The sequence below is a fragment of the Hypanus sabinus genome, chromosome X1, assembly GCF_030144855.1.
Source record: "Hypanus sabinus isolate sHypSab1 chromosome X1, sHypSab1.hap1, whole genome shotgun sequence".
Lineage (NCBI taxonomy): Eukaryota > Metazoa > Chordata > Chondrichthyes > Myliobatiformes > Dasyatidae > Hypanus > Hypanus sabinus.
This window is the reverse complement of record NC_082738.1, coordinates 26,996,559-27,018,131: the sequence shown is the minus strand read 5'-3', so window position 1 is coordinate 27,018,131 and position 21,573 is coordinate 26,996,559. Positions and strand designations below refer to the sequence as shown.

Below are 21,573 nucleotides of genomic sequence, written 5' to 3'. Positions count from 1 at the left end.
CAGTGGCCCCTTTATTAGGTACCTCCTGTGTACTGAATGTACTGTACATAAAACACACAGGATATAAGTTATACATAAATTATACAAAACAGTGAGGAAAATTACTGTGTGCACAAAGATATTAGTGCAGAAAATAAAACACAATCAGAGACAAGTCCCTGGTAGGGCAAAGGGGTGGTCCATAGTGTTCCATTGTCAAGGTGGGATTAGGATTGTGCAGGTTGGCTCAAATACCTGATGGCTGTAGGAAAGTAACTGTTCCTGAACCTTGTGGTGTGGGACTTCAGGCTTCTGTATCTCCTCCCCGACAGTAGTAGCAAGAAGTGGTACAGACTCACATCATCATCTGTACATTGACCTCCCACAGTGCACCACCTCACACCTATCCAGACTAAACTCCATTTGTCATTTCTTTACTCATATTTCCAAGTGATCTATATAGCTTGATAAGAGGTGTAGAAAATGACAAGAGGCATAGGTTGAGTGGACAGCCAGCACCTTTTCCTAGGGTGCCAATGTCTAATACGAGAGGGCATAATTTTAAGGTGATTGGAGGAAAGTATAGGGGGATATATTGAGGTTTCTATCAGACAGGTTTGACCATGGATTTTGCATCCTAGCTGTCTAGATACACAAGCCAGGGCAGTACAATATGGAGAGCAAGCTGTTGCACATGTAACAGCGCCCTGGTCTGATAGTTTGGGCAGCTTTACGATGTCCCGTAACTGTTCCATGGCTGTGGGAGGTGCTTTGAAGTCTGCAGCTGGTTCCTTGCCAAGACCCACAATGAGATTCAGAAATGGAATATTAAACAGAATCTATATCTTGACAATGTTTCTTTCCTCTTTGTCTTTGGCAGAAGAACACAGTATGTGTTAAAACTGCAAGCCAAGCGCCTGGGCTGGATTCAATTACTAATTTGCTTGCCAAGGAATTTTCCTCTTTTGACCGAGCCTCCACTTGGAGCAGGGTTTCTGGAGGTTGCAAATAAAATGGCTGATTTGTCAAATTTGTCTCCACGTTGAATTATTCATCACCCATAACAGCAAAGCACAGCACTTTTCAATGAAAGCCAGCTTGCTTTAAGTGCTGGTGTTAGTTGTGGCTCAGTTGGAAGCAACCTTGTTTTTGAGTGAGGGCATTGTGGGTTCAAGTCCCACTTTGAGAATTATAGAATTATACGACATGGAAACAGACCATTTGGCCAAACTCATCTGTGCTGACCGTTGGGCATCTTTCTGTGTTAATCCCATTTCTCAGCACTTGATTCATAGCCTTCTATATCAAGACGATTTGTGTGTTCATCTACACACTTCTTGAGTGCCGTCAATAATCCACTTCAACTGCTCCACAAAGCTACAACACAAAAAGTTAATGCTTCGCAGGGAATATTGAGGGGCGCTGTACTTTCAGAGTTGCTGCCATTTAGGTGAGGCAATGGTGGGATTGAGAATGAGATCTATGGGGTCCTGGCTAACACTTGTTACTCAATGGGTGCCACTCAAACCCGTCATCCAGGCCATTCTCCCTGCTCGCTACTAGCTTTGGGCAGGAGGTACAGGAGCCATAGGTCTCACACCACCAGGTTCAGGAACAGCTACTACCCCTCAACCATCAGGCTCTTGAAGCGATGTGGATAACTTCACTCACCTCAACTGATTTTACAACCTATCAACTCACTTTCAAGGACTCTGCAACTCAGTACTATTTATTTATTTTAAAAAATTATTTGCACAGTTTGTCTTCTTTTGCACATTGGTTGATTGGAAGTCTTCTCATGCATAAATTTTCTTTATTTTCCTGTAAATGCCTGCAAGAAAATGAATTGTAAGGTAGGATATGGTGACATATACATACTTTGATAATAAACTTACTTTGACTTTGAAAGAGAGTCTCTAGTCATTATCACATTGCTGTGGAGCTTAATGTACATAAATTGGTTGCTCTGCTCCCTATATTCCTACAGAATTCTCCCTTGATCACCTTTGATGCAGTGACATGGGGTTATTTTACCTATATCTACTGATCTCCCTGACCACCGCTGATCTCCCTCAACACTGGCCTCCCATTGCTCCAACCCAAGGTCTTTCTAACTCAACTCCCTTTTCTTTTCTCCCCTGTGGCTGTGCCTCCGGTCCAGCCACCTGGCCTCCCAATCACCAGCCTCCCTCTCAGTCCACCTGCCAGGCGGAAGGGGCACAAAATAATGTGTGGTTGAAATTCAGCAGGGTTTGAAGGAAACAGTCCCTACCGTTCCCCCTCCTCTGCTCCCACCTTGGCCGTCTGTCAATGTCAAGGCTAGACGATTGATGAAGCAATGATAACCTGCACCATTGTAGGGCCTCCAGAGGAAGTGCATTACACAGGTGCATTAACAATATCTCAAAGACAGTTCAACAAGTACATGGATGGACCATAATATCATAGGATATTGGGGCAGAATTAGGCCAAGTCTGCTCAGCGGTTTAATCATAACCAGCCCCATTTGCCTACCTTCTCCCGGTAATCCTTAACCCCTATGGTGGGATAGGAAAGGTCTAGAGGGTTCTGGGCCAAATACCAGCAAATGGGACCAATTTAGATGAGTGTCTTGGTCAGCCTAGATCAGTTGAACAGAAGGGCCTGTTTCCTTTATGGCTCTATGATGGCTCCCAGAAAAGCCCCTTTCAACGAGAACACTGCCATTACTGACAAACAGGTGACTAACTGCGGCACCCTCAAGGAGAAGGTCAGATGCAGGAACCTGACTGTCATCTGAAGTGGTTCCAAGTACAAAGGTCGATCACATGCTTAATCCTGAGAATTGAAAACATGCCAACATTCTCTCAGTGTAACCGCAACAGTACAGGTGTAGGCAGCTGTGGGCAGGGTGAAGTGACAGTGGCTCTCTTGAGCGGTAGGAGAAACTAGATGGGCTGAATGGCAATTTCTTTTCTTACCTATTTTACAGTAGTTCAGAATTTGTAAAGCCAGACCCTAAAGAATGTAGGAAAAGTTTGTGGTGAATGGGTGTGAGGGGAGTGGAAATCAAGGGTGCTGAGGGTGAGAATGTGATCAGGGAAAGATGTGTGTGGTGGAGGGGATGGCAGGGGCTGAAACCGTCTATGTGTGTTTATGCACAGTATAATGCACAGTTGCACAGTTTATGCGTAGTGTGTTTATGCACTGGACCTGTAACGGGGAGTGGAATCAGCGCATTGGTGTGAGCGTATGCCGCTCGGTAGGATACCACTGTAGTGAATTTTGTTTTCTAGCACAGGTACATCTGCCATCTTTGAAGGAGTGAGGCACAGCGGGTCAAGCTGCCGCCTCATGGGTCCAGAGACGCAGGTTCGATCCTGGCTTCTGGCGCTGTCTGTGTGGAGTTTCTACGTTCTCCCCGCGACCATGCGGGTTTCCCCCAGGTGCCCTGGTTTTCTCCCACATCCCAACAAAATGCGGGTCAGTGCTGTAAATTGTCCCCTGCTGTGTGGGTGAAGATTGGAATCTGGGGGAAGTTGATGGGAATGTCTGAGCTGGGGAATGGGATGAATGGGATTGCTCTGAGAGCCAGCGTGGATTTGATGGCCATAATGGCCTCCTTCCAAGCGTAAGATGAAATATGAGAGATGGTTTTCCCTTCTGTGAGTCAACCTGAACTGGAATTCATTGATGAAGGGGAGAGGGTGGGAGGTTAAATGCAGATTCAAACTTGACTTTCCAAAAGGAGCAACTTCAGATTGCTGGGAAAAAGTAGTCAGTGTTCCTACGTGTTCCTTTCCAGAAGTGGTGGGTGCCAGGAGTGTGAGTAACATTTTTGTGGACTTGTGTCTCGCAGGTGCAGGCTCCAGTGTCCCCCCTCTCTGATCAGGATGTGGCGGTGACCCATCCTCCAAATGGATTCCCACGCCAATCAGTCACCTCAGTCAACACTGAGGAGGAAAAGAGGAATGCCTTAGAAAAGAGTATGTAAGTGACTGAGCCTCTTTACTTTTATTCTATAATAGATTGCAGGATTGTTTGGAACAACAATCCCATCTGTTGCACTGGTGTTCTCTAGGAAAGAAAATCTCTTACACTTGACCTAGCTGTGATCCCAGACCCACAGGAATGTGGTTAACTCTTAACCAGCCTTTGAAATTGCCCAGCTTGGGGCAATTAGAGATTGGCGATAAATGCTAGCCCATCAACACTAGTGTCCCATGAACGAATAAGTAAAACATATTGGTGGAATGTGGGACTGATTTTTTAAAAATTCATTCAAGGGTCGACGGCTTTGCAGGCTGAGCCAGCAATTATTCCCCATTCCTAATTGCCCATGAGAAAGTGGTACTGAGCTGCCTTAAAACATAAAACATTACAGCACAGTACAGGCCCTTCAGCCCACAATGTTGTGCTGACCTTTTAACCTTCTCTAAGATCATCTAACCCTTCTCTCCTCTATAGACCTCCATTTCTCTTTCATCCATGTGCCCACCAAAGAGCTTTTTAAATGCCTCTAATGTCTCTGCCTCTACTACTACCCCTGGCAGGACCATTATGTCCACTCACCAGCCTAGGTAAAAAAAAACTACTGCTGACATCTTCTCTATACTTTCCTCCAGTTACATTAAAATTATCCCCCCTTGTATTAGAGTCATAGAAAAGTACAGCACAGAAACAGGCCCTTTGGCCCATCTAGTCCATGCCAAAACCATTTAAACTGCCTACTCACCTTGGACTGCACTGGAACATAGCCCTCCATATCCCTACTATCCATGTACCTGTCCAAACTTCCCATAAACATTGAAATCGAGCTTGCATGCACCACTTGTGCTGGTAGCTCATTCCACACTCTCACGACTCTCTGAGTGAAGGAGCCTCCTCTCTTGTCCCTCTTAAACTTTTCACCTTTCACCCTTAATCCATGACCTCTGGTTGTTGTCCCAACCAATCTCAGTGGAAAAAGCGTGCTTGCATTTACCCTATCTATACCCCTCATAATTTTGTATACCTCTGTCAATTCTCCTCTCAATCTTCTATGTTCCAAGGAATAAAGTCCTAACCTTTCAATCTTTCCTTATAACTCAGATCTTCCATACCCGGCAGCATTCTTGTAAATTTTCTCTGTACACTTTCAATCTTATTTTACCTTATTTGGAAAAAATGTCTCTGGACAGCCACTCTGTCTATGATGCTCTATGTAACATCTTGTACACCTCTATCAAGTCGCTTCTCATCCTCCTTCTCTCCAAAGAGAAAAGCTCTAGCTTGCTCAACCTGTCTTCGTAAGACATGCTCTGTTATCCAAACAGCATCCTGGTAAATCCCCTCTGCACCCTCTCTAAAGCTTCCACATCCTTCCTATAATGAGGTGACCAGAAGTGAACACAATATTCTAAGTGTGCTCTAACCAGGGTTTTATAGAGCTGCCACATTACTTCACAGCTGTCCCTTTAGCTTCCTGGCAGATTAAATTGAAAAAAACTCCTTTTGGATTCTCTCACCCCTGTGACAATCAAAGGCAAGGAGAGAAGCCCATCAGAATGAACCTTCTACAAATTCAGTCCAATGAGTACTGAGACTTCAAACTGAGGTTCCTACCTGCCATCTGATGGATGTGTACCATCTCATGACATGTTGTGGAAAAGAGTAGGGAGTTACCTCCAGTGCCATGGCCCATAATTATCCCTCAACAAGCATGGTTTGGCCATTTGATTGTTTTGCGGGAACTGGGGGTTTGCGAGTAGATTGCTTTGTTACAACAGTGGCCGTGTCTTCAATGTGTTTCACTGGCTGGGAAGTATTTTACAACATCCCTGAATGGGGTGACCCAGGAATGCAAGTCTTTCTTTTTTCTCAACCACTCCTACAGATCTCAGGCTGGAAATCATAAAGGAAGGTTCATTGCAGGACTCCAGCACCCACCCACTGTAAGCAGGCTATTTCAGTACTAATGAAGAGTCAGTCTCAGGACAACTTACCTTGGCCAGTAGATACACAGTGGCACAGCTTGTAGAGCTGCTTCCTCACAACTCCTGATTTCTGGGTTCGATCCTGCCCTCAGGAGTTTGTACATTCTCCCTGTGACCGTGTGGGTTTCCATGGACGCTCTAGTTTCCTCCCACATTCCAAAGACGTGAGGGTCAGTACATTAATTGACCATTGTCTATTGCTCCTAGCATGTGGGGATGTGGGGAGAACAGGTTACACGTTACAGTGCTCAGAGCAAATGTCCACTTAATGGGCCAAAATACTCCCCCCCCCCAATCAGAATCAGAATCGTGGTCATTATCACCAATGTATGTTGTGAGATTTGCTGCTTTAAGTTTTATATCGTTGGATGTAAATAGAGTTTTGCGATCCATAGAGAGACATCACCAAGGAGACCACAGCTTGAAGCTGATGTTCATAACCCGACCCATATAGTTACGTAGCACCCACACACCAGCAGTATTTCTCTAATTTCTGTTAAGGCTCCCTTCCCTCCTTACCCCACCCCTTATTGATTGATTGATTGATTGATTGATTTATTATTTTTCACCCTTTTTTTCTCTCTCTCTTTTTTCTCTGTCTGTCCCTCTCACAATTACTCCTTGCCGACTCTCCACCTTCCTCTGGTGCTCCCCTCCCACTTTCTTTCTCCTTAGGCCTCCCGTCCCATGATCCTTTCCCTGCTCCAGCTCTGTATCCCTTTTGCAAATCAACTTTCAAGATCTTGGCTTCATCCCTCCCCCTCCTGTTTTCTCCTATCGTTTCGCATTTCCCCCTCCCCTCCTACTTTCAAATATCTTACTATTTCTTCTTTCAGTTAGTCCTGACGAAGGGTCTTGGCCTGAAACGTCGGGGGTGCTTCTCCCTATAGATGCTGCCTGGCCTACTGCGTTCCACCAGCATTTTGTATGTGTCACCAGCAGTATACACTGCCTTCAATTGCCATCCCACAGCACCCCTTTCAGAGGGTCAGTGGTGTTGGATTAGAGCAGGATTTCCTAAGCAGGGGTCCACAGACACCTCAGTTAACGGTAGGGATATATAAAAAAGGCAATAATCAGTAACAAAGTTAATGGCAAAAAAAAAACAGGAACCGCTGGGTTCAAGTGTAAAATTGCTATTTTAACTTTCCTACTCTAAGCTTGCTTATAATTTTCTATAATCACTTTTATGTGTGGAATTGTTCAGTCAATTTTCAGTAACTGTAGTAAAACTGATTCATTATTTTTCTAGAAGTTTCTCTGCAACCTGTGTCACGACACTGAATCTGGCTATTTCATAGGCTATCTCATCACTGAAATGTGCTTTATCTACCTAGTGAGCTAGTGCTTAGCATACAATAATCACAACTTCTTTTTTACTTTATCTTTTCTTTGTTCTCCTCCTTCGTTTTTTCTCTCTCCCTTACAAATAGGGTGAATTGGGTACCAACTTTTATTGTTATGAACAGATAATATAATTTTGAGAATTATGCCTCATTCTTGACTTACGAAGAACCTCCCACACTAATCCCATGCTGGGGAAACCACGACAGGTGGCCATTTTGTTACTTGGCCAACATTATTCCCTTCACGAGAAGATGTTGGCAGGTAGCACAATGAGGCTGTCCAATCAGTTGGCAAGTTGTTTGGACGTAGACCAAATCCGATGAGCCTGTCAGTGCCAGCTCTGGGGTCACTGGACTTGCGTGACTTTCACAGGAGCACTCAAGTTTGTGGTTCCACAAAACTGATCCAACTGCCAGCTCTCATATTTCCTCATGGAAGCCTGTGCTGGAGGGCATCTCCCTATGATGCCCGCTGCTCTGTGTGGGCTCCAACCAGCAGTCTTTCTTGAGGTCTCTGAATCCTTGCATCATGCTGGTTGTAAATTGACGGGTTGCTGTGTTATGCCACAGGGTAAATTCACCCTTCTAACGGAGTCCTTTCTGTCTTATGGAGGTAGATGCTTGTCCTTATCCATTGGCAGGTGTTGGCTGCCACTTATGGGCAGTACTCTTGTCTCTGAGATCAGTTATCACTTCAGTGACTTGAGCTCAGAAAGTGCTGGGAGGTGTTCACACTTGGTGGTATTCTAGGATGCTACTTGGATCAGAGGGTATGCACTATAAGGAGAGGATGGGCAAACTTGGGTTGTTTTCTCTGGAGCGTCGGAAGCCTGATTGAAGTTTATGAGAGGCACAGAGAGGCTAGATGGTCAGAATCTTCTTCCGAGGGCAGAGGACATTTAAGGAGAGATGGGGAAAGTTTAAAGGGGATGTGTGCGGCAGAATTTTGTTAGTACAAAGGTTGGTCACAGAGCTGCCGGGGGTGGTGTTGGAAGCAGATACGAAAGCAGCATTTAAGACACTGTTAGACAGTCACATGAATATGCAGGGATCGGAGGGGTATTTATCATGTGCAGGCAGAAGCGATCTAGTTAAATTTGGCATTGTATTCAGTACAGATATTGTGGGCTGAAGGGTTTGCTCCTGTACTGTACTGTTGTATACTCTACGTACAATGCTAAACAGACCAGAAGACCAGCACAACCAGCACAAAGGAAAATAGATGGCCTGGTCATTATCTTCTTGCAACTTGCTTTGGCTAAATTGGCTCCATGTATCCGACATTATTACAGTAGTTACTCCTCATTGACTATGAAGTGCTCTGTGAAGTCTTGAAGGTTGTGAGAGACCTTACACCTTCACATTGCTTTGCAATTCTCTCCATCGTGGGCCCAGGATAATGTGAAACAAACCCTTTGTTCAGTTTCTTTAATGATTTGCTCTATTCTGTGCCTCCACAGGATGTTTAATTTACTTTGACAGAGATGCATTGGCCTCCATTTGAACCCTCAGTATTTTACTTTTCTTGATTGTGTTTAATTCAGAGATTCATTGAAGCATTATTTAAATTATGCTCAGTGATGTGCTAGGTAATTTTATGGCTTAAGGTTAAATATTTCCCACGTATAAAAATGCTAAATTATAATTTCAATTCATGTAATGAATGATTTGAAATTGAAATGCTCACCAATAGCACTCGTCTAAAAATAATCAATAACAAAGAGTTGACATTAGCAATTATTATTTTTATTCTGTGCACATCTATTTAATTTACCTTTTGTATAGTGAATGCTGATCATAGTAACAAAGGCATCCAGGATTTGGATTACAACTGCACAGTGAAGCTATTTACCTCAATAGCTGCAAGGCATGTACTCAACATTTTAGCATTAGGATCATTATAGTTGAGGCCAATCAGCCCCTCAAACCTGTTCATGAGCCATTCAGATAACGGATGATTTCGATGATACCTGCATCTTTCTGCCTTAAGCTTCTGGCCTCACATCTTTATCTCAGCCTTGCTTCACATTTTTGGGGAGGGAATTCCAGATTTTCACTCCCCTTGGTTAAAGAAAATACTTTCCAATCTAACCTACAATTGCCTGGTTTAACCTTTAAGGTGTTGCCCCTTGTCCTGGATCCCCACATTTAAGGAAATAGTTTTTCTCAATCTACCTATCAAATCCTAAACACCTTAAATAAATCAGCCCCATATCTTCAGTAGGGGAGTATTCACCTAGTCTGCACAAGTCAGGCCTCATGATTTAACATTTGTAGTCCTGCAATGCTATCATCAATTTCTAATGAATATTAAAGGATGCTTACCTGGTATCTTAACACAAAACACTCCAAAACTAACAAGAGAGATGATGTCTTTGGTCATTTTAATGGAAAAGAAAATGCTCCCAATATCAGCTGGCTCAGAATCTGGCACAGAAGGTTTGGATAAATAGCCTTTTTCCTTGCTGTGATCCAAGTTGCAGCATCACCTCTGAGCCCTCAACCATTCCCCACAGTCCAGCAATCAAACATGGCACCTTTCTAGTCTGGGTCGTCCAGTAATGCGTGACCTCCAGCCTCCAACCACCCTCTGACTGGTTGCCTAGCATGTCCATTCTCATGCTGTTCTACCTTTCAATAGCCAGCTAGAAAATCGTCACATCAGATTGGAAGATTCCTGACTTCCTTTTTCAGAATCATCAGTATTTTACAATGTCCAAACAGAAGTGTACAACAATATTAAATAAGCACAATCATTTTTAGTATCCAATATCTTTTCCTCCAGTTGGTTCCAAACAACTTCCTGGAAATTAATAGAACAAGGGAGGATCTCATTGAAACCTATTGAATATTGAAAGGCCTAGGCAGAGTGGACCTGGAGAGTGTTTCCAATGGTGGGGGAGTCTAGGACCAGGGGCACAGACTCAGACTGAAAGGATGTCGCTTTAGAACAGAGATGAGGAAGAATTTCTTTAACTAGAGGGCAGAGAATCTGTGGAATTCCTCCACAGTTGTGGAGGCCAAGTCAGTAGGTATATATTCAAAGCGGAGATTGATTAGTAAGAGCATCAACGTTTACGGGGAGAAGGCAAGATAATGGGGTTGAGAGGGATAATATATGATGGAATGTCAGAGGAGACTCAGTGGACTGAATAGCCTAATTCTGATCCTACATCTCCTGGTCTAAATTAATTCCTGGAGAATTTGGGGCAAACTTGATGTAGAATGGAGATGGATACAACAGCAGGCTCTTTTCTATGTTACTGATAACTTTGTTCTTTCAACACAGGTACGTCCTTCAAGAACTTGTAGAAACAGAAAAATTATATGTTGCTGACCTGGGCTTTATAGTGGAGGTACAGTTCACCATGTATTGATATATTTTTCTGATCTTAATGAAAGAACAAGTTGTTTGCATTGTCAACTATCTTGGGACATTTTACTAGTGTTAAGACACAATTTAAATCACTAAGGTTTTGATGCATACTCACACTGTGATGCCTTTATTAATGAAGACTATTGAATGGGCGTCCTCTCTTGATTTCTCAGTCATGACCCTTGCACTTTCTCTGTGACTGCCTTTGCTTTTCCCTTGGTACTAACTCGATGTACTTTTGTATGGAATGACCTTGCATGCAGACAAAAGTTTTCACTGTATCTTTCACATGTGACAATAGTAAGCCAATTAACAATTTTTATTAATATGTTGGTATTTCCAGCTTCATTATTCTAGTTGCAATAGTCGTGTGAAAGTGCTTTCATTGAGTGAACCAGAGCCCAAATTCTCTACACCACTCCTTTTTCTCTACCTCTCGTGATCTACTTGCATTACCTCTGGTTCCCTCCAAGAGGACCACAACCTTGTCGTAGGGTTTAGAGGCTTGCGTGCCTCAATGACCCAAAGTGTGATGTTGGATGGAGTCAGGGCGTTATGCTTTGAGTCTTGGTAGAGTCACCCATGTCAAACAGTTCAAAGGGTAGAGGCCAGACTATGAGCGGTCCACCAGTCCTCTGGGTTTGGGGGTTTAGCTCAGGGCTAACAACCCTGACTGGTAAAACCGAACTGGTATGGAAACAGCAATGAAGATTCCTTCTATATCCGAGTGTGACGATATTCCTGAGTTTCTACTGGGATTTGTTTGACTGACAGTAGTGAAAACTGACACGATGAAGGAAGCCCTGAATACCGTCAGAGAAGGAGGACCTTCATTGTTGCCCTAAATGCCAACGGCATAGCGGGCACTAAGTAAGTAAGAAACCTCTGATTCCAGGCAGCCTCTGATCAGTTCCCTCACTTGCACCAGAACTCCTCAAAAGCCTCAGGAAGCTGCTCAGTGTGGTAGTACCTGCTGGCATAGATAGTAAAAGTGTTAGTGAGCTGAGTATAAATTTGCCCTTGGTTGGTGCTAAATGGAGCACCATTGACGACTCATTACATTCTACTCTGCTATTTCTGTTGACTTAAAGTGGCATTGAATACAACGGGAGCTACAAAGAGAAACCATGACTATAGCAAAAACAGAAACTTGCTGGAAACACTCAGCAGGTGGGAAGAGAAACAGAGCCAGTGTTTCAGGTTGAAAAGCCTTTGTCAGAACAGGCAAGGAGTTAGACAAAGCTTGTAAAGCTGCAGGGAGGGTGGGATGCCTCAGATATGGTAAAGCCAGGGTGACCATGGGGATAAGCTGTGAATAAGGTTAGCTGGACATTGACTGAATGAGAGTAATTCAAGAAGGAGATCATAGACAAAAAAAAAGAGGGAATTGCAAAATGCAGAGCAGGAAGAACTGCCTGGTGGGTCGGGCTGGGCCAGAGAGGAAAGTACAACAAACTGAGTTATGTCACAGGTGGAAGACTAACGCAGATAGAAAAATCAAATTCAACACACAAAGCGCTGGAAGAACTCAATAGGTCAAACTGCATCTTGAAGGGAAGGGGACAGTTGATGTTTGACTTCAAGGCTATATCTAAAGTTGGAGAATTCAATATTGTGTCCTAAAGTCTGCAATATGCCCAGATAGAAGATGGGATGCTGGAAATCATAACTCAAGAAAGTCTGCAGTTGCTGGAAATCCAAAACAACACACACAAAATGCTGGAGGAACTCAGCAGGCCAGGCAGCATCTGTGGGAATGAATAGATAGTCGCTGTTTTGGGCCGAGACCCTTCTTCAGGACTGAGAAGGAAGGGGGAAGATGCCAGAATAAACAGGTGGGGGAAAGGGAAGGAGGCTAGTGTGAAGGTGATGGGTGAAGCCAGGTGGGTGGAAAAGGTCAAGGGCTGGAGAAGAAAGAATCTGATAGGAGAATGGAGTGGATAACAGAAGAAAGGGAAAGAGGAGGGGACCCAGGGGAAGAAATAGGCAGGTGAGAAGAGGTAAAAAGTCAGAGTGTGGAATGGAGGCGGGGGGGGGGGGGGGGCGGGGAGGAATTTGTTGACCAGAAGAAGAAATCAATGTTCATACCATCAAGTTGGAGACTACCAAGATGGAATATAAGATGTTGCTCCTCCAGCCTGATGGTACAAAGCTTGCATTGGGTCTCAGTGTTTCAGTGCAGGAGGTTACAGTGGGAGTGGAATGGAGATATAAAGTGGCAGGGAACTGGAAGCTCAGGTTCAACCCTGCCGTTACTATAGCAACTGAGAAAACCTGAGTTTCTTTCCCATAGTCTTTGGCCTATACTCTTGCAAATTACCCACCTCATGTTAGTCAGTTGACCTTCAGTATTCAGCAACTGCCTGCCTGTAATGTTTGCTGTATAACAATTTTGTGATTCATTTTCACAGAGTCATAGAACACTACAGCACAGAAATAGGCCCTTTGGCCTACTTAGTCTGTGCCAAACTATTATTCTGACTTGTCCCGTCGACCTGCACTGCCCTCCATACTCCTCCCATCCATTTATCTATCCAAGTTTCTCTTAAGTGTTGAAATCGATCCCATATCCACCACTTCAGCTGGCATCTCTTCTCACACTCTCACTACCCTCTGAATGAAGAAGTTCTCCCTCATGTTCTCCATAAACCTTTCACCCTAAACCTATGATCTCTAATTCTAGTCTCACCCAACTTCAATGGAAAATGCCTGCTTGCATTTACTCTATCTCTACCCGTCATAATTTTGAATACTTCTCTCAATTCTCCCCTCAGACTTCTACATTCTGGGGAATAAAGTTCCAACCTATTCAAACTTTCACTATAACTCAGGTCCTCAAGTCCTGGCAACATCCCTGTAAATCTTCTGTACTCTTTCAATCATATTGATATCTTTTTGGTAGATAGGTGACCAGAACTGGACACAATACTCCAAATTAGGCCTCATGTATGTCTCTTTCAAATTCAACATAACATCACAACTCCTGTACTCACTACTTTGATTATTGAAGGTCAATGTGCCAAAAGCTTTCTTTACAACCCTATCTGCCTGTGTTGCCACTTTCAAGAAATTATGGATCTGTATTTCCAGATTCCTCTGTTCTACCGCACTCTGCCCTACTACTCACTGTGTAAGTCTTGCCCTGGTTTGTCTTCCCAAAGTGCAACACCTCACACTTGTCTGCATTAAATTCCTTCTGCCATTTTTCTGCCCATTTTTCCAGCTGTTTCAGATCACGCTACAAGCTTCGTTGGACTTCCTCACTCTCCACTACACCCCCAATCTTGGTGTCATCTGCAAATTTGATGATCCAGTTAACAACATTATCACTCAGATTGTTGATATAGATGACAAACAACAACAGACACAGCACCAATTCCTGCAACACTCCACTAGTCACAGGCCTCCAGTCAGTGAGGCAACCATCTACTTTCAGTCTCTATGACTCCTTGGACAATTGCTTGCTGTCTAGTAGGGAACACATGGCCTGTTGTTATTTTGGACTTACAAGTTCTAATTAGTGACTGACCATAATTGCATTAACTCTTAAGCCATGCCAATCTCTACATGCTACTGAGGATGTTCTTTTCTTTTCCAGGGATATATAGCAAAAATGAATGAAAAAGGAGTGCCCGAAGACATGAAAGGGAAAGACAAAATAGTGTTCGGGAACATTCACCAGATCTATGAATGGCACAAAAAGTAAGAAGTCCCCATTACCAGTAAGGCATGACCAGCGCAGTAGCCGACACTGAGTTATACACATGCTGTTTGGTTTGTTGTCAGGTTTCTGTTTGATTGTGCACCTGAACTGAGAGGAGCTATATTGTTTCTCAGAAGTTTAAGGAGTGGGTGTTAAAGAGATTTCCCCTTTGATATCTGCTATCTGAATCCAAATCCAGCTCTGATCTTTAGGATGCAAATTTCATTAGGCCTATCATTCTGTGGTCAAAACCCTGACAGTAGGAGAATGTCAATGTCATCACAGAGTCCATGAGGATTCACCTTGCTCCAGACTCTCACACTGAAACCTCAGGGCATGCTGTATTATCCCACGATGAGGGATGCCGTTGAACCAGAGTAGAGGAAGCTTCACTCCGTTCAAAATCAAAATACGACCATACTTGCAAATCTGAAATAAAAACAGAAAAAAAGCTGGAAATACTCAGCAGGTCAGGCAGTATCTGTGGAGAGAGAAACACGGTTAATATTTCAGGTCAATGACCTTTACACAGAGATTAGCATGAGGGCAGAAAGGTCCCCAATGTGTCCTGATGGCACTCACCCCATGAGAACTTCGGAAACCTCTGCATGTGTGACTTCACTCTGTATCTCATTTTGCAACACTAGGCTGTGGATTGGTGCTGGAGCAGAAAGTTTATCTAAATGTTGCAGGTACACAAATCGTTGTTCATTCATTCCTTCTGACCACATACTCCAGGACATTCTGTGGCATTCCCATTGCTGAGGCCCCCACTGTCAACATCCAAGGGGTCACCATTGACCAGAAACTCCACCAGGGACCAGCTACGTAGATGATATGGCTACAAGTGCAGGTCAGAGGGTGGGGATCCTGTGGTGAATGACTCATCTCCCGACATCTCAAGGCCTTATCGTCATCAACAAAGTGTAAGTCAGGAGTGTGATGGAACACTCTCCACTCTCAGGAAGCTTGACATCATCCAGCACAAAACAGCCACAATTGGCACCCCTCCACCAACCTAGACACCCCCTCCCTCCACCACCAGCATAGAGTGGCTGCACTGTGTACCAGCCACAAAACACACCATGGTTACCCACCTAGACTACTCAGACAGCATCTCGCAAACTCTGGGGAAAAGAAAGACTGTGCACGTTAAACCTATCTAGTCCCTTGTGATTTTTTTTTACACCTCTACAAGATCAAAGTCAATGTAAAAGTAAATTTATTATCAAAGTATGCATATGTTACCATATAATACCTTGAGATTAATTCTCTTGAAAGCATTTACAGGAATATAAAGAAATACAGTAGAAAAGCTATACATAGGGACTAATAAACAAACAATGTGCAAAAGAAGACAAATTGTGCATCTAAAAAACTAACAACACTGAGAACATGAGCTGGACAGTCGTTGAAAGTGAGTCCATAGGTTGTAGAATCAGTTCAGTGTTGAGGTGAGTGAAGTTACCCACACCGGTTCTGGATCCTGATGGTTGAAGAGTAATAACTGCTCCTGAAACTGGTGGTGTGGGACCTAAGGCTCCTGTAACTCCTATCTGATGGTCGTAGCAAGAAGAGAGCATGGCCTGGATGGTGGGGGTCCTTGATGATGGATGCTGCTTTCTTGTGGCTGCACTCCATGGTGATGTGCTCAGTGGTGGGGAGGGCTTTGCCTGTGATGGACTGGGCTGTATCCATCCCCTTCTGTCGCCTTTTCCATTCCTGGGCATCGGTCCTTCCATACTAGACCGCAATGCAACCAGTCAGGATTCTCTCCACTGTGCATCTATAGAGGTTTGTCAAAGTTTTAGGTTATGTGCCAAATCTACACAAACATCCAAGACAGTAAAGGTGTTGTTGTATCTTCTTATGTGCTCGTCCCAGGACAGATCTTCTGATATGATAATGTCAAGGAAATTAAAGTTACTGACCCTCTCCACCTCTGATCTCCTAATGACCCTGGCTTTTTCCTCCTGTAGTTGATAATCAGCTCTTTGGTTTTACTGACAATAAGTAAGAGGCTATTGTTGTAGCACCACACAAACATTTCTTCAATTTCCCTCCTATATACCAAATTGTCACCACCTTTGATCTGGCCAATAACAGTGGTGCCGTCAGCAAACTTAAATATGGCATTTGTGAGGCTAAGCTGCACTTAGCCTCACAATCATTAGTTTTAAGCATGGGGACTAAACACACAGCCTTGTGGTGTACCTGTGCTGATGGAGATTGTGGAGGAGATGCTGTTGCCAATCTGAACTGACTGGGGTCTGCAAGTGAGGAAGTTGAGGGTTCAATTGTACGAGGAGGTTTTGAGGCCTAGGTCTTAGAGCTTAGTGATGAATTATGAAGGGATGATAGTGTTGAATGCAAAGTGGTAGTGGGATCATACCTCATTCTTCTCTGATCCAGTGAATAAATTCACAACCTGCTCAACATCTCTCTACAATTTAATCCCTTGACACCCAGCAACATCCTCATAAATTTTTTCTGCACTTTTTCCTGGGTGACCAAAACTGAACACAATATTCCAAATGCAGCCTCACAGTCTTATACAGCTGCAACATAAAATCCCAGTTTCTGTGCTTAGTTCCCTGACTGATGAAGGCCAGTGTGTCAAAAACCTTCTCTACCCTGTCTACCTGCAACAACACTTTCAGGAAACCATGTACCTGTACTCCTCGGCTTGTCTGCATCTCAAAACAAATTTTTTTAAGTGGCCTTTTTGAAATACCCTTTTTGCATCTTTGTAGGAATACTGATCGAAGCTGTCTTGGTCAAAAACACTCACAGAGGAGTGGGTGTGGGTTGATTGCTATGGGTGGGTTGGTTTAGGAATTAATTGTTTTTATTTATTTAGAGATTCAGCACAGTAACAGGCCCTTCTTGCCCAATGGGCCTGCACCAGCCAATTACACCCATGTGACCAATTAACCTACTAAGCTGTACATCTTTGGAATATGGGATGAAACTGGAGCATCCAGAGGGAACACACAGAGTCATGGGTAGAGTGTACAAACTCCTTACAGACAGCGGTGGAATTGAAGCCGAGTCGCTGGCGCAATAATAGAGTTATGCTAACTGCTACACTATCGTGCAACCCCAAATTGACCAAAACAATAAGAAGATGTCACTAGGCAATTATAGAGCAAGCTTTTTTATTGTTTGTTGAGGTCTGTGCAATACCATCAGTACCAGATTTTATTGCCCAACACAAACTGCCCCTTCAGAAGGTGGGGGTGAGCCACCTTCTTGAACCACTCCAGTCCTCCTGGTGAAAGTGCTCCCACAGTACTGTGGGGGAGGGAGTTCCAGGTTTTAGCCTTAGCAGATGTGGGAGAGGCCCCTCCTAACCATGTTCTTTGGTTTGAGTGATGGAACAGAAGAGGGAACTTGACAGAGTTGGTCTTTCAGAATCCAGCTGGAAGGCAGACTGCTCACCTGTAACAGGGAATCTGTGCACCGCACCATTGTTCGACCTGTGCCCATAACGAGATATGGTGACTCAATTCCGGCCTGATCCTTTGGATATTTCAGCCACTGTGTTCATTCAGTCAGTTGCTGCAGCATTTGAGCCAAACCAAACACTGTCTTTGTGGTAATCATCACATTGACCCAAATTACCTCTGAAGCCCCCAGTCAATGTCTGACCTAAAGACTGATGCTGCATCCTTAGTACAAGTGACATTTTCCATATCACTCAATCTGAGGCCATTTGAATTTATTGCTTAGAAACTAGATCTGCTAGAGCCTTGTTTTGGTGCCTAAAGTGGCATATTGTTGATGAGTAACATAAAGGAAGACCTGGGGCTTGCTGTATGATCTTCCCGATGAGCCCTCTGTGCATTTGGCATGGCGCAAGTTCAGGCATGCACCTTGACTCCAGGGGGTTTCAGCAATTTCCTGGGCACCACTTCTGGAACTTTGGTCCTCGCACTGTTCTCCAGAAGACGTTCACTCTGAACCAGGCCTTCAGAGCGATTGTGAAGGGGACCCGTCTTTCTCTTCATGCAGCGCTATTGCAGCAGGTGCGACGGAAAAGCTCCGCTGTGATATGGCGTCTTCGGTGTTGTGTGCTCCTCAAACCTTGACAGGCAGCTCTCAAGTTCTAGACAACATCTCTTCAGTCTTCTTTTCTAACTTACAACTCAACTGCTGGCAAATTGACAGCTGTTTTCCCCTCTGTGTTCAAGATTCGACTCAAGATTATTATTTGTCATGAGTATATTGAAACATAGAGTGAAATGCGTCGTTTGTGTAAACAGCCAACGCTCTCAAGGGTATGCTGGGAGCAGCCTGCAAGTGTCGCTACACATTCCAGCGCCAACATAGCATACCCACAATGCTTGGCAGAACAACACAGAGCACAACAGGCAGCAAAACAAGCCCCATTCCTCTGTCCCGCCTGTATCAGCCTTGCTCAGTGGTCATGCTCACAGTGATTAATCTGTGGGTTCAAAGCTGACTCCAGAGTGTTAAGTAGAAACATCCCACAGTGCTACTTTAATGGAGGTGCGGCAGCATTCAGAGAGGTGTCTGTGCTGGATGGTAGTTTTCTGAAGAAGTTCTGGATCCTGCTCAATATTTCCCCTCACAAGCAATTCTGAAGTAAGTGATTATTGTTTGTCACTTTGCTTTCTTTGGGAGTTTGCTGTGCGCAAAAGTGACTGCCTTGTTTCCTACAATGAAATAGCGACCACTCTTCACTACAAACTCTATAAAGCACCTTGGATGTCCTGAGCTACTGACAGGCGCTAAAGCTTGCAAGTTCTTTTACAAGTGAACATTCTTGAGCAACACACAAAATGCTGGCAGAACACAGCAGATCGGGCAACTTTTACTGAAGTTTCAGGAATGAACAGTCGACATTTCAGGCCAAGAGATGAAGGGTTTCAGACTAAAACATTGACTTATTCCCCTCCATAATGCTGCCTGGCTTGCTGAGTTCTGACAGCATTTTGTATGCGTTGTTCAAGATTTCCATCATCTGTGTAATCTCTTGCATCCATGAGGAACATTTTTGTTTGGGACTCCTCTGAACTCATGTGCTAGCTTTTCCACCATCAATTTAACTTGTTGCTTTTTTCCCCTTTGCATATTTTGAAGAGTATAAAGCCTATCTCATTCTGAGCCGTTGCAACTGTCTGTACAAATGGCCCCACCTTTACCTTGGCTTATCTTTGCAGACTAGTGGTTCAGGTGCAAAGTTTGAATGTGTGTGTTTGTGTGTGTGTGCGCGTGCGTGCGTTTGCACGGATCGTGTGTGTGCAAAGGACCATGCTCATACCTCACAAAACATCCACCAGCTGATTTGGAAAGCTGTTGCAGCCGGGAATTCACAATCTCTCGTTGGAGTCTGATTCTATGCCAACCTCTTACTGAACTGAGCGGGAATCGTGCCTAATTTTACTCTTCGCTGCCTGCCGTTGTACAGTGTAAAGCCAGCATGCCATACCGTTGGTTTCCCATGGGCGGGGGTGATGAAAGTTAGTCCCACACTTATCAGTGCAGCCTCTCACATCCCATTCGTCCCAGCAGAGTTAGAGATTAGTTTTATTTGTCACATTTACATCGAAACATTGGCACAGACAGCAAAATCCGTTGTTTGTATCAATGACCGGCACAGTGTCGGGGGCAGCCCACAAGTGTCGCCAACGTATTCTGCACACAAATTAGTAACCATAACCTGTACATCTTTGAAACCAGATCACCTGGAGGAAACCCATGCGGTCACAGCGAGAATGTACAAGCTCCTTACAGACAGTGGCAGGAACTTAAACCTGATCAGCGATCGCTGGCGCTGTAAAGTGTTGTACTAATTGCCACGCTACCGCGCTGCCCCCTAGGTTACCATACCCTGGACGGAGTTAGAAGAGAAAGGAACTAGTATTTAAAAGAGTAGGATGGATTAACTGAGGGTAGAGGGATGAAGATTCCAGACTGTGTGGGGAACAAGGAAAAGAAAAGGCGAAGCTATCTCTGAATGTGTGGTGAACCTAGTGACAATCCTGAACTAGGTTCGGGCTGGTAATGTAATGTTCACAACAGGAAGAGGCAACTGGAGTGCACCATGATGTTTAATAGCAACAGACCCTTGTTTGGTACAAATGTGAGACATTTCACAAGATATTTCATATCTTTTGGACCCAATTCAACATGGTGCTCCCAGTTGTATGAATGGGATTAGGGCAGAAATATGAGGCATACTATATGCGTGGTTCTAAATTAAGTATCTCCAGCATGGACTGAAGTGGTCTCAAGGGCAGCAGAACTGTGTTTAATTCCCTTATAACTGCCATGAGGCAATGTTAAAAGTATATTATTTTTGAACCAGAAGATTAATTAAAATTGTTTATCTTTCAGAAACTGATTATCTGCTGCTGCTGTGAGAAAGAGTTTTTTTTAAATAGAAAAAAGGAAGGATTAATCCTCAAGTAGCAAATTAGAGAGCAGTTTTTAATAAAATGCAATTAAACATATTCTTTTCATATTTTCAATAGAGGGAAGCCATTTGGCCCATCAGATCTGTGCTGACTCTCTGAGTACTTCCCTATAAGCAATTTGATTTCCCCTCTCTGTCAGTCACATCAGTAATGGTTGGGCAGCAGATAAGGGCATCTTTCAGGGGTAGGAGAGGGAAGTGTTTCTGGACCCCAATTTATCTCACAATTACACCTTGCACTGTCAATGTTCTATTCACACTTTCCTAGCCTTGAGAAATCCAGTCTTCTCAATCTAAACCCTTACTGCCTCTAGAAGGAATTGTGGAGAGCCCCTATTCCTTGTGTTTTTCCTGACTGCACTCAGGATTCCCAATATGTGATCTCCAGGCAGACAAACGGCTCCTGCCTTGTTTACCATTTAGGGATTTAAATTTGGATATGGGCATTGTTTGGTCCAATTGCCTTAGTAGTATGATTATTTGTACTCATATCATTGACTCCCATTCCATATGGCAATAAGATTGTCTGCTTTTTAGGACCTGTATGCTCTTTTGTAAGGCCATGTCATCTTTCGACATGTTTTTAGAATGGCATGTTAAATTGCATGTGACTGTGGCCAATGGAAACATACTCTAGTGGTTGATATTTTTGTTTCACATTGTATTACAATCTATAAGGAGACCATTTGGTCCATAAAGTCTATACTAGCTCTCAAAACCATCACATTTGCCTTCTTTTGTCATTGTAACCTATTGTCTCTCACTTGCCCATT

General features: G+C 43.8%; 1 protein-coding gene across 4 annotated transcripts in view; it reads left to right on the top strand.

Moving 5' to 3' along the window:
* The window catches only part of LOC132384724 (rho guanine nucleotide exchange factor 25-like), a 407,339-nt gene that overhangs the window by 351,305 nt on the left and 34,461 nt on the right, over positions 1–21,573 (top strand). For all 4 annotated transcript variants that reach the window (XM_059956128.1, XM_059956127.1, XM_059956131.1 and 1 more), the window contains 3 exons: positions 3,818–3,948; positions 10,569–10,635; positions 14,254–14,357. In XM_059956128.1, the coding sequence (XP_059812111.1) occupies positions 3,818–3,948; positions 10,569–10,635; positions 14,254–14,357 (302 nt within the window). The remainder of the gene's footprint in view (positions 1–3,817; positions 3,949–10,568; positions 10,636–14,253; positions 14,358–21,573) is intronic.